Here is a 12,799-nt window from a genome sequence, read left to right as displayed (position 1 = left end):
CCTGTATTTATTACTGCAGACTCTGAACCTGGCTGTGGCCGCTTTTACTCTCTCTTGAAGTCCTTCAGGGTTTTGCTAAATGTGGGCCTGGGGATGGCAAGGGAGAAGTCTCCAGCGAACATCTGGCTCTGCAGCTGTGGAGCTTTACACCTCTCCATGAAGGGTTAATGGGGCGGGGAGACTCAAATCTCCCTATTCCCCTTAAACTTTCCCCCGCTTCTTCAACTTAACACTAAATTAAATTTTCTCAATAAACAATCTATTCACTTGAGAGAAAATTCAACCTCTTCTTAACGGAAAACTTTGCTTTTCTTCACCGTAATGCCCCAGTTTGCAAGGCAGTGCTGCGAAGTGTCTAACATGAAGCCCAGCACATAGTAGGTGCTCAGTACATTCAAAGATTTTTTCTTTTTTCTTCTCTTTTGTTTACTTTTATTTTTTCAAAGATTTTTTTTAGTGTTAATAAGAAATTTATTAAGAATGAAAAATGATACTTATCTTCTGAAAACTCCTCTCTCAGATGGAGCATGTGCTTGCCTTGTAGAATTAACATAATCGTGTCAGGAACACAGGCGTAGGTGTTTTAAGACCCCAGATTGAGCCGGTGGAACTGACGTCTGCCTGCCATTCCCTCTGCCGCTCTGAGCCTCAAATATTTATTGAGAAACTCCTGCCTGCCTCGTTTTTCCCCCTGGGTTAAATGCGGGATGCTGATAGCAATCTTTGATTAAACGAAATCAGGGCTGGGACAGCATTTTACAAGATGCGCGAAGCTTTTGTGGAGGATGAGGGAGTGGCAGGAGTGCACAGAATTATTTTAAGGTCCACACCCGAGTTTGCATCGCTTTTCGCAGACGCTCGTGTCCACTTCTCCTAGCTCAGGAAAAGCATTGCGGTTCCTCTCCTTTTGACAGTGAATTTAGGGGAAGATTCGCTAAAGGGGGTTCGCTTGCGCTGATGAGAATATCATTCATCGATGTAAGAAATAGTGAGCGTCTACCAGGCGTTGAGCTGGGCTCTTCATAAAGAATAAAGATAAGTGAATTGTTTGCTGAATTTCGTTCCCTTGAGCCAAAGATCTGAAATACAACTGTTTTTTAGGGTCAGATTAGGACAGAAATGCAAAATAGTTTTCCTGCGCCACCTCCTGGAGAGGAGATGAAATAGAAAGTGAGATTGTGCAGGAAAAGCGTTTAGCCCCGTGTTTGAGACATGGTAAACCAGCCTCTGAAATAAATGTATTAATAGCAATGATAGCTAACTAAAATGGATGACGTGTATTGAGGATTGTGGCAGGCATGGCGCTAATCCCTTTACGTATGTATAGTTAATTTTACTCTTCCCCTAACAGTGAGGTAGTACTGGCTGATTATTGTATCCCCATTGTACAGATGAAGAAACTGAGGCACAGAGAAATCCGCATAACTAGGGTAACACGAAAAGCGGTGGAACGAGTAAGGTGTTTCGTCTACTTATGTATCCACCTACAGCATAGGTATAAATGCACCAAATAACAATGCCCGGCGCATAGTGGACCCTCAGTCTGTCGTTGCGAAAATAATGAGTGACGAATACCTGCTTTTTTAAAAAAGCTTTTCATTTCAAATAATCATAGATAGGTTTCAAAATAGTACCGAGAGCTCCGGAGTAGCCTTTCCCCAGCTTCTCCCAATAGCGTCATCTTTACACAATACCAAAACCAGAAAATTGACTTTGGGGCAATCCACATTGTCGCATGCTTTCAACAGACGTGCTTGACATTTTTCCAGCTAATATTAGTCGCTGTGATTGATATCCTCAGCTAAAACGAAACCCTTTGTGCACCCGAGTATCGCATCCCGGAGGCGTGCACCCGGCTGGGGGCCGACCAGGGTCCTTGGGAGATCTAGACGCACCACGCAGAGCGTGCCCGCGAGAGTGGCTGCGCCGGCGCCCCGTGGGTCGCGCGGGAGCGCGCCCACGCGCCTGCGCGCGGAGCCGCTTGGCCCCGCCCCCGCAGCGCGGCCGGAGGACACGCCCAACCGGCGTTTCCGTATAAATAATCGGGTATTGACGTCAGCGTTCTCTTCCGCCCTCGTCGCCGCCATCCTTGGCGCGACTTGCCTCGCTCGGATCTGCCTGGGAGAATCCACCGCCATCCGCCACCATGGTGAGCAACGCCATCCGGCTAGCGGCCTGACACGGTCCCGGGGCCTCCGCGGGGCCGGCGCTGCCGGACCTGGGGTGTTGGGACCACTTAAGCAGGGACGGGGCCCGGCGGCGGCGGCGGCGGCGGCGGCGGGGCTGGCAGGCCGGCCAGGGGCTGGGAAGGCGGCGGCCGCCATGTCTGCGCCGTGCGGCCCCGCCGGGCCCGTTCTCCGCCGCCGGGGCGCCGCCGCCGCCTCGCGGGACCCCGCGCCCGGCCAGAGCGGGGGCGCAGGCGGGGCGCCGGGGCGCGGTGATGTGGCAAGCCGCCGTAATGGCGGGCGCCGCAGTGGCCGCGGGGAGAGGGACAGCCTCCTTATGTAATCTGCGCGCCACGCGAGTTCGGAGTTCGGTTTTCTGTCGGGGGGCCGTGGGCGGCAGGAAAGTGACGAGACAAGGAAAGGCGGACCCGGGAACTCACCTCCCCACCGGTTCCTAACGCTGTGTAACTTCGGTCTGGTTTCTCGTCTTTTCCGTATCTCCGAATTGTGAAAAAGCCGAGTCCGGAGCCACGAGGTGGAAGCCGGCAGTGCGCAAGCTTCCCACCAGACCGAGGGGGGCACGTTTAGGGATCTTACGGCGTCGGTGCCCCTGTCTGACCCTCCGCCCCCAGGCAGAGGGGGTGACCTTGGTTTTTAAAGAGCCTATTTGGTTGGCGATATCCCATTGGCAAAAGGGAGAGAGAGAGGTAGGGGGTTGTCTTTGTATTTCCCCTATTTAACTGGATACCCAGGACACCCATGTACCCCATCTAAAGGGAATTGGTTGTCATTCTTGAAGTCTGTTCCCCAGCTCGAAGTTTCTGGGTTGTCAGCTCTGAATGACAGAATTTGGGTTTTCCAAAATGGGGCTAGTGGCATCTTTAAAAAGAAGTATGGTGGAGAGATTGGGGAATTAGGGTGCGACTTGGTGCTGCCCCAGGGTCAGCCCGCTCCTGGCAGGGGGCCTGGCACTCTATCGATCTGAGTCGTGGTGCCAACCCCAGCGTCTGGAGTCCAGGGCCCGCCTGAGCCTCCCCTTCCCCCCCCGGCCCAGGTGAACTTCACAGTAGACCAGATCCGGGCCATCATGGACAAGAAGGCCAACATCCGGAACATGTCTGTCATTGCCCACGTGGACCATGGCAAGTCCACGCTGACAGACTCCCTGGTGTGTAAGGCTGGCATCATTGCCTCTGCTCGGGCTGGGGAAACCCGCTTCACCGACACCCGGAAGGACGAGCAGGAGCGTTGCATCACCATCAAGTCAACGTGAGCAGGCTCTGGTGCCCTCTGGCCTGGGGAGGGGAGGGGCTCGCCTGGTGCCCTATGGGGACACACAGTGCCATGACTTTCCTGAGAGGCTTTTGGGGAGGAGCCAGCACCCTGGACCTGGAGCTTTGATCTTTTGAGAACGAGGTTCAATTTAGCGAGTCAGGAAGCTCCGTGGCCAGTGGTAGAGGCACAGTGATGGCTGGCATTGGGCCCTGGACAGCAGAGGGCTCTTAACCCAGTGATTCCTCCGTCCCGGGGTGAAGGAGCTTTAGCCATCTCTGGAGGCATCTAGGAGGGTGATACTGGCATCTGAAGATGCTCCTAAACCTGTTATTGGTGGCCCCTGATCCTAGACGTCAGTGGGGTGAGAACCCAAAGCAAAGTAGGTGACATTGCCAGTTCCCTTTACTTGGGAATTTGTGAGTTTCTCCCAATCATCTGCTCTGAGACATTTTATCTGCGGGGGGAGGAACGGTGGTCTTGGGGGTTTCTGATCACGTTGCTATTTAGAATTCACTGTGTTGAGTCTGGGGGATCCAGATAGGGAGCTGGACTGGTAGGCTCTGAGGAGCTGGCCTTCGCAGCTGATACTGGGAGGTGGGCAGAGGCCCCTGGTCGGGATGGCTCTTGCGTGGGAAGTCTGTCTCTAGGGATGAGTAATGCAGGGGGCGGAGATGGTGCAGTGTCCACCCGGGGCTGTGGGCCTGTCTCTTAGCTGCATCACAGCCTTGCTGAGGGATTAAAGGCGTCTGTCCTGACCGCCCTTGGACAGGAATCTCAGGTTGACCCGGGGGTGTAGGAGGACAGTCACAGCTAGGCTGAGGTGTGCCTTGCCTCCAGCCAGCTTGTGTCACTTTCTTCAGGGCCATCTCGCTCTTCTACGAGCTCTCTGAGAACGACTTGAACTTCATCAAGCAGAGCAAGGATGGCTCGGGTTTCCTTATCAACCTCATTGATTCCCCTGGGCACGTGGACTTCTCTTCGGAGGTGACAGCCGCCCTCCGTGTCACCGATGGTGCCTTGGTGGTAGTGGACTGTGTATCTGGTAAGCAGCAGGTTTCCTCATTCTTGGCCTGGGACCAGGGCTTGTCCTTCCCCTGGCTGTTGGAGACACCCGCCCCTTGCGGCCCGCAGGTGTGTGCGTGCAGACGGAGACGGTGCTGAGGCAGGCCATCGCCGAGCGCATCAGGCCCGTGCTCATGATGAACAAGATGGACCGGGCTCTGCTCGAGCTGCAGCTGGAGCCCGAGGAGCTCTACCAGACCTTCCAGCGCATCGTGGAGAACGTCAACGTCATCATCTCCACCTACGGGGAGGGCGAGAGCGGCCCCATGGGCAACATCATGGTAGGTCGCCTGCCATCGGGGCTCGGCTCGCTCTGCACGCGCCTATCTCCCTGCTGCGCTCCCCACAGGCTGGAGGACAGGCTGTGCCCATGTCCCCCTGGGGGCTGGCCCAGGGAGCCACTGTTGTGAGTCCGGTTCCCTGGGGGTTCTTGGGAGATATGGAAGTGGGTTTTCCAGGAACTTTGGGGTGACGGGGGCTGGAAGTTTTTGGAGCCGACTTCTTGCAGCAGTTGACTTTGAGGAGGCCATTGGGTAGGGGGGTGTCCTGCTTGCTGACACAGGCTCACGGGTCGTACGCTTGGGTTTTCCACACATTCTCTGCCTTGCCAATGAAGGGGATGGAGGCAGAGGTGGGCACCCTGTGTGTGATGACTAAACTTTCTTCACTTTGACCTGATGGCTATTGAAGAAATCTGCTGTCTGAGGCACATGGTGTGTAGGGATGTGGCGGCTGTGGTTTTTGTGTCTCTGTCCCCACTCACAACTTTTTCTTGCTTTCAGATCGACCCTGTCCTCGGGACTGTAGGTTTTGGGTCTGGTCTCCATGGTTGGGCCTTCACCTTGAAGCAGTTTGCAGAGATGTATGTGGCCAAGTTTGCCGCCAAGGGTGAGGGCCAGCTGGGGCCTGCTGAGCGGGCCAAGAAAGTAGAGGACATGATGAAGAAGCTGTGGGGCGACCGGTGAGTTCCATGGGCGGACAGCAGATCATTTTACAACGAACCCACAGAGTGGGTGGGGACCCGCTGGTGGCGATATGGCTCCAGACTACATAGTATCTGTGGGGTCCTGCCCAGCTTTGTTTTGATGACCCACCTGGGTCTCCCCAACCCCTCTAACCTAGTTGGATTGGCCCTGTCTGCCAGGTACTTTGATCCAGCCAATGGCAAGTTCAGCAAGTCTGCCACCAGCCCTGATGGCAAGAAGCTGCCGCGTACATTCTGCCAGCTAATTCTGGACCCCATCTTCAAGGTGAGCTGTGCGTGTGCTTGGGGCATGTGCGTCCTTTAGTCTGGGTGGTCTTCGAAGATCTGCCTGACCTGCTGGGGTCTACGGCAAGGTGCAGTGGGTCTGGGCCAAGGTCAGCTTCAGGGAGGCTGCCGGGAGGAGAGTTCAGTCCCCAGAGTTCCACTCTGATAAGCTGGGGCCACACAATGGGGGTGATCGGCTGCCTGGCTAGGGGTTAGGGAACATGAGTGGGTAGGCGCGGGCTCTGCCAGCTGGTGAGTCTTAAGTGCTTGTGAATTAAAACATTTACGGTCCGTAAGTCACAATGGGTTTTGTACAATCTCCCGGGGGTTTCCCCGAGGTGGGCTCAGTTGGTGGCAAGTCCTCTGTGGTAAGGGGAGCATCTTCACAGCTTTGCTTAGTCGTCCTTAGTTGGCTCAGCACGCAGCAGCTACAGGCTTCCCAGTTCATTCCAAACGCACTTTGCCACGTCCCCACTTTAGGTATTTGATGCGATCATGCATTTCAAGAAAGAGGAGACAGCAAAACTGATTGAAAAGCTGGACATCAAGTTGGACAGTGAAGATAAGGACAAAGAAGGCAAGCCGCTTTTGAAGGTGGGTTCGGAGGGACCATCCCTCAGGTCCCTGTGAGGGCTCCGTGCGGCGGTAGGCCACAGCGTGGTTGTCAGGAGACTGCAGATGTTCACGCCTCTGGAAGGGGCTGTGCATCTGAGTCACCTCGACAAGCATGTGACACTGAAGGTTGTGGCGGTCCCCGAGACTTCCCTGTCCTGACCTTCACGGCCCCTCCTACAGGCTGTGATGCGCCGCTGGCTGCCCGCTGGGGACGCCCTGCTCCAGATGATCACCATCCACCTGCCCTCGCCCGTGACGGCCCAGAAGTACCGCTGCGAGCTCCTGTACGAGGGGCCTCCTGATGATGAGGCAGCCATGGGTACGTGGGGCACGTCTTGGTGCTGGGTGGGGGCCCCCAGAGCGGCTAGTGGCTGTGGGAGGAAGGCTGTTCATTGTTTAGCAGGACTGCAGAAGGCCAAGCTACAGGGGAATCACACTTTTTCCTTGGGGGTTTTCTCTTGCCCCCTAGGCATTAAAAGCTGTGACCCCAAAGGGCCTCTTATGATGTACATTTCCAAAATGGTGCCGACCTCCGACAAAGGCCGGTTTTACGCCTTCGGCCGGGTCTTCTCGGGGCTGGTGTCCACGGGCCTGAAGGTCAGGATCATGGGGCCTAACTACACACCCGGGAAGAAGGAGGACCTGTACCTGAAGCCGATCCAGAGGTGAGGTGCCTGGCTGGTCACCTACAACTCAGAGCTGGTTCCAGCCCGCCCTCCCTGCTTGGGGGGCAGAAAGGTGTTAGGTGATGCGCTGAGCCCTCCGGCCACCGAAACCTGGACAGCTTGATGGAGAGGTTTGGGGGCTTGTCAGGATGCAGCCAAACCCCCCGCCTAGTGCTCCTCCATTTGGAACCTAGTTGTGAGCTGGAAGTAGATGTCACTAGTCTCAGGGTGCAGGAGGCGCGGTTTCGTTGTCAGAATCCCAGAGAGCAGGTGCTGACCCGGAGACCGCGGTCTTATGGCAGCCCCTGCCCGTGCTCCAGCTGTGGGCGGTGGGACGATGGCACCTCCTTCCCCCCCAGCTCCACGGGGACCAATGGGCACCCCCTCCACACGGCCTGCCTTAGCCTTGCATGGGGGGGGTGGAGGATCGGCAGGTGGCGCTCTCTGGTCGAAGCCGGGACCCCTGAGATGGTCGCTTGGGGTGCAGAGTGGAGCCTTGGCTTCAGGCCTTCAGCACCACTGCTCTATGCAGGCAGGATACTTACAGGTTCTAGGGGAAAGCTTATCTTCTGGCACTCGGGTCCTGGCACCCCAACGCTGGCGCACTGACACCTTTCGTGTTTCCCCCAGAACAATCCTCATGATGGGCCGTTATGTGGAGCCCATCGAGGACGTGCCTTGCGGGAACATCGTGGGCCTGGTGGGCGTGGACCAGTTCCTGGTGAAGACTGGCACCATCACCACCTTTGAGCACGCCCACAACATGCGGGTGATGAAGTTCAGCGTGAGCCCTGTCGTCAGGGTCGCCGTGGAGGCCAAGAACCCAGCTGACCTGCCCAAGCTGGTAGAGGGCCTGAAGCGGCTGGCCAAGTCGGACCCCATGGTACAGGTGGGCAGGCACGCTGGCTGGCGTGCTACTGCCTGTTTGCAGAGTTGACTTCGCGATGGTTGGATGGGAAGAAAGCTTTCTCATGAAAGGGGTTGCCAGTTATGTGGAAAGTTGGGTGTAAGGGGACCCCCTGCCCGACAGAGCTCCTTCCTTAACCAGAGACTGGGGTCTCTGTACAGGCTGCTTGTCGAGTAGGTCTTTCTAGAAGTTTAAGGCTGAGAGAACCAGCAAAAAAGCTCCGGGGGCCCATTGCTGTCTCCCATGGGCCCTGATGGCTTCCCCACGAACCTTTAGCTGGAGGGGAGCTTGGAGCCTGCGCTCCTCGCAGGTCTCCTCGGTTCCCAGGCAGTTGTCCAGGGTACACGGCCCTGGGGCTGATGCGCGTCTGTCTCCTTCCAGTGCATCATCGAAGAGTCCGGGGAGCACATCATTGCTGGGGCCGGTGAGCTGCACCTGGAGATCTGCCTGAAGGACCTGGAGGAGGACCACGCCTGCATCCCCATCAAGGTGAGACCCGCTGTGCAGACAGCAGGGACCGGGTCCAGCCTCCTTCCTTCCCACGCACTCCTGCCAGGCAGGACGGTCTCACTGTCGTGAAATAGGTTCACACGCGTCCTCAGAGGCTTCGGGTTTGGAGCGGGAGGAGTCTGCTCCCCACAAGCTGCACGTGGAGGCTTGTGAGGAGCGCAGGCGGCTGGCGGCTCCGGTTCTCAGCCTCTGTTTTCTCACAGAACCGAGTTCAGATTTGTCTGCGTTCTCAGACCCAGTTTTGGGCTTTGTTACGTGTTTTTTCTTGTTAAGCGCTTTAAACTTATTTTGAGAAAAGAAAATACTTTTTTTGGTTAATGGTTTTTCCACATGACACACTTAACGTATAAATGTGTTAAGTGGGATCAGGCTAGTGCCCGCTTTTGGCACATTGCATCTTTTTGGATAACGCGTAGACATTTACGAGCTGAGTGGCTTGGTTTTTCAACCAGTCGCGTTCGCCATGGGCAGCCTCCTGCGAGGGCGGAGCTGCACACTTGGGATTTACACAGAAGTGAGGTGTACACAGCTCTGCCATCGGATCAGTGTGGCATCCAGTTTCTGTGCCCATGGCCAGGCCGGTTCCTGAGCCTTTAAGAGATGCTGTCCCACGTGGTCTCCACCTCCTGCGGGGAGGCTTGACCCTCACACCGAGTCCTTTTGCAGAAATCCGACCCAGTTGTCTCCTACCGAGAGACAGTCAGCGAGGAGTCGAACGTACTCTGCCTGTCCAAGTCCCCCAACAAGCACAACCGGCTGTACATGAAGGCGCGGCCCTTCCCCGATGGCCTGGCCGAGGACATCGACAAGGGTGAGGTGTCTGCCCGCCAGGAGCTCAAGCAGCGGGCCCGCTATCTGGCCGAGAAGTACGAGTGGGACGTGGCCGAGGCCCGCAAGATCTGGTGCTTCGGGCCCGACGGCACCGGGCCCAACATTCTCACTGACATCACCAAGGGTGTGCAGTACCTCAACGAGATCAAGGACAGCGTGGTCGCCGGCTTTCAGTGGGCCACCAAAGAGGTGAGGGCCACTTGGCCTCCAGCCGATGGGTCGTTAGCCTCAGGACATGCACACCTGTGGGGCGTCTCAGGGTCACCCTCTCCTTGTTGTCTGTGCTAGTGTGGCCAATGGTTCTTCCTCTTCAGAAGGTGACCCTAGAGAGGTTGCAGGGCAAGAGGTGCCAGGTCCTTGTGGTTGGGAACCTGGAGGCCGACAGGAGCAGAGCTGGGTGACGGGCCTATTCTCCTGCAGGAGGACTGCAGTAGAGGCAGGAGCTTTATGGTGGCCTCGGTCCTTTTTCTATGCAGGGGGCGCTATGTGAGGAGAACATGCGGGCCGTGCGCTTTGACGTCCACGATGTGACGTTGCACGCTGACGCTATCCACCGCGGAGGCGGCCAGATCATCCCCACAGCCCGGCGCTGCCTCTATGCCAGCGTGCTGACCGCCCAGCCCCGGCTTATGGAGCCCATCTACCTTGTGGAGATCCAGGTAGGGAGGCTTGGCCAGCTCTCTTGGCTCTGTCCTGCCCCTGCTCAATAGCCACTAATAGCTTTCTATTGCCTGACAGTGTCCAGAACAAGTGGTTGGTGGCATCTATGGTGTCCTGAACAGGAAGCGAGGCCACGTCTTCGAGGAGACCCAGGTGGCCGGCACCCCCATGTTTGTGGTGAAGGCCTACCTGCCAGTTAACGAGTCTTTTGGTAAGTGCCTGCTCTACGAGCTTGTTCTTGTCCTTTATGCAAGGCCTGGAGTAGGCCTGGTGGAGCTAGTGATGCAATCTGCAAACTGACCCCTCCCCGCCTCCCAGACCATCTGGGAGGTGGGAGCAGCACAAGAGTGGCGTAAATGTGGAGGAAGCAGCCCACATCTGTGGACCTTTGAGTCGCTGGATTTGGGAGGCAGATGTAGATGTATGACGTGGTGAGACCTTGTGATTGAGGCCGGCAGAGCAGCTACACTCTGTGGTGCCCAGGCGGGGCGGTGCTCGGCTAGGAGCAGGTCGAGGGGTTGAGCGACGGGCCCAACCTGTTTTGTCTGGACTTGGTGTGTGATAAGTGTCCCTGCCCATCCCCACAGGCTTCACCGCTGACCTGAGGTCCAACACGGGTGGCCAGGCCTTCCCGCAGTGCGTGTTTGACCACTGGCAGATCCTGCCTGGAGACCCCTTCGAGAACGGCACCCGTCCCTGCCAAGTGGTGGCCGAGACGCGCAGGCGCAAAGGTCTGAAGGAAGGCATCCCGGCCCTGGACAACTTCCTGGACAAATTGTAGGCTGCCCCTCCCCCATGCGGCCTGCCACCTGGGTGCAGCCCCCACGCCAGCCCACGATCGACCACGACGATAAGCCCTCACATTCTCATGACACCTCGAGACTGTCCAGACACGGTGCCGCTCACCCGGCAGGCTCTGGGGCCACTCCGTGCCATCGCTCAACGTGAACACTTGATGCCGTTTCTTTCGATATTTATTTCAGGATTTTAGAGGCAGCAGAAATGCCCTGGCTGCAGGGACTTATTTGGCTGGCGGGGGAGGCAGGATGGGATACTCAACACTTTTTTTTTTTCCATTTCAGAGGGAAACTCAAAATGTCCAAAAAAAGATTTTAAACGCATTAAGAGGTTTATTTGGGTTAAAAAGAGTGGAATTTTCCTCAAGAGAGGAAAGAACAAGCAGGTAGACAGTTCTCTTTGGACAAGCTAGAAGGCAGGAAATCTTGTGCAATGTCACCATGAGCATCTCCAGCTGTATCAGTGCCATTGGAATAATAAATTTGATTATGGTGGTGAGTGTGTGTCCACGCAACTTCTTGGTGCATTCAGGCTAGAATGCGCGTCCCTGGGCCAGTTGCCATGGAGGCGGTGATGATTTTGATATGAACAGTGCAACGTAACCTCAAAGTGTGTCATTTGGAAAGTCTCCTGGGCTTAGACTTGTGTGATCTAGAGCAGTCTGGCAATCCTGCCATCTGTCACCCAGGACCTTCCAGTGGAACTGTGATGGAACTGTCTTGCATGGGTGCTGTGCAGAGGGACAGCCACTGGCCCCATGTGGTTACAGGTCACTTGAAATGGGATCAGGGCAGTCAAGGAACTGAATCTTTGAACTTCAGACTACATTTCCATAGTCTCCTGGTGCTGGGGTCACCATATAGGTCAGTGCAGGCTTGGGCACAACCAAGTTGTCCCTGCTCTGATGGAGGAAAAACCACAACCACACCACGTGCCACACACGTCCTGCCCAACTAGGTTGATTATTTTAAAGTACCATTTCAAATCTTAACTCTTAGGCTTAATGTAGGACCAAGATCTTTTTTCCCCTCAAGTCCTATCCTAGTGCATGAAGGGAGGATCTTAATTTCATATGGGTAAGCAACACCCCAACTGCTAAGACATCCTTCGCTCAGGATCCATCCAGGGTATACATTGCCTTTTCTTTTGTGCATATTTAATATCAAGTAGTTTTGCTAGGGATACGAGTATATAAATTGAGAGACTGAACTGCTTTTGTTTTTTTCAAGAATTTTTCATCAGTTCTAAATTAACTGACGGCAGTGGCACTTATATGTGGCTTGCTAATAGTTTCAAGTCCTTTTACAGCTGTCATTCAGTGATTCCATTTATAGGGGCAGACATCTAATTGACTATGTCTTCTTGTGTAATGACACCCAAACATTGGTGTGTTAGAAATATGTGTATATTTGTGCTTCTGTGTATTCTCTACCCATAGTTCATTTTATTTGTGGGTTTTAATTATTGTTTTTGTGGTTTTAGGACAGCCAGCAGTTCAATTTTTTTTGGTGTCAGGACCCCTGTACAGTCAAACAGTGAGGACCCCAAAGAGCTTTTGTTTAAATGAGAATACCTACTGGTATTTACTGGAAATAGAAATTAAAGTTGAGAAATTTAAAAAGTAATAATTGATTATAAAATAACCCATTACATGTTAGCATAAATTTGGGGGGAGGGGCAGGGAGAAGCCCTATATTTTCCAAAACAAGAGTACCATTGTTCTAAATTTCTGCTAATCTTCGAAATCTCTGGTTTACTAGAAGACAGCTGGGAGTCTCGTGTCTGCTCTGTATTAAACATTTCAATACATTATTTTGGTTGACTTTATATGGAGAGACCCTTCCTCACTCATCCCATACTTGGAAAAGAGAAGCATTTTAATACCTTTTTTTCAGATACTTGTAAACATTCCTTGATAGAACACTCAAGCTCAACAAGTGGTAGTTTCTTAAAGATAAATTACAATGTGGCATTAATGAACTTTTCATACTGTTAACGTCAAAATTCATTGGTCTGTGTCTGTGGCCTTGCCACCCCGAACAAGCCCAATCCCATCTGATCT

At 54.5% G+C, this 12,799-nt stretch overlaps 1 protein-coding gene, 1 long non-coding RNA gene and 1 other non-coding gene across 3 annotated transcripts in view; 2 read left to right on the top strand and 1 right to left on the bottom strand.

Annotated features, from left to right (window-relative positions):
- The first annotated feature begins 1,997 nt into the window (after positions 1–1,997).
- On the top strand, positions 1,998–11,235 carry EEF2 (eukaryotic translation elongation factor 2). Its single transcript, XM_039878363.1, has 15 exons — positions 1,998–2,149; positions 3,220–3,434; positions 4,301–4,482; positions 4,572–4,783; positions 5,285–5,463; positions 5,647–5,752; positions 6,232–6,345; positions 6,547–6,685; positions 6,836–7,031; positions 7,662–7,920; positions 8,320–8,427; positions 9,115–9,468; positions 9,756–9,938; positions 10,018–10,150; positions 10,527–11,235. Exons 1-15 carry the CDS (start codon positions 2,147–2,149, stop codon positions 10,718–10,720), a joined length of 2,577 nt encoding a protein of 858 aa, XP_039734297.1. The 5' UTR covers positions 1,998–2,146; the 3' UTR covers positions 10,721–11,235.
- LOC120615487 (small nucleolar RNA SNORD37) lies at positions 5,145–5,209 on the top strand. The gene has a single exon (XR_005656285.1). It is a non-coding gene; the product is annotated as a small nucleolar RNA SNORD37 (small nucleolar RNA).
- Positions 11,236–11,722: 487 nt separating the features above from the next.
- Positions 11,723–12,799, bottom strand: part of LOC120615381 (uncharacterized) — a 22,441-nt gene continuing 21,364 nt past the window's right edge. Inside the window, exon 3 of the long non-coding RNA XR_005656251.1 lies at positions 11,723–12,797. This is a non-coding gene — a long non-coding RNA (uncharacterized LOC120615381). The remainder of the gene's footprint in view (positions 12,798–12,799) is intronic.

This window comes from Pteropus medius, unplaced genomic scaffold, assembly GCF_902729225.1.
Source record: "Pteropus medius unplaced genomic scaffold, Ma_sr-lr_union100, whole genome shotgun sequence".
Taxonomy (NCBI): Eukaryota; Metazoa; Chordata; class Mammalia; order Chiroptera; family Pteropodidae; genus Pteropus; species Pteropus medius.
Note: the sequence above shows the minus strand (reverse complement) of the source record. Positions and strands in the feature narration are given on the sequence as shown.

Bases quoted from the DNA above. Each gene is read 5' to 3' on its own strand.
- EEF2 (XM_039878363.1), top strand. The intron at 6,686-6,835 runs GTACGTGGGGCA...CTTGCCCCCTAG, and splicing joins TGATGATGAGGCAGCCATGG to GCATTAAAAGCTGTGACCCC. The intron at 10,151-10,526 runs GTAAGTGCCTGC...CCATCCCCACAG, and splicing joins GCCAGTTAACGAGTCTTTTG to GCTTCACCGCTGACCTGAGG.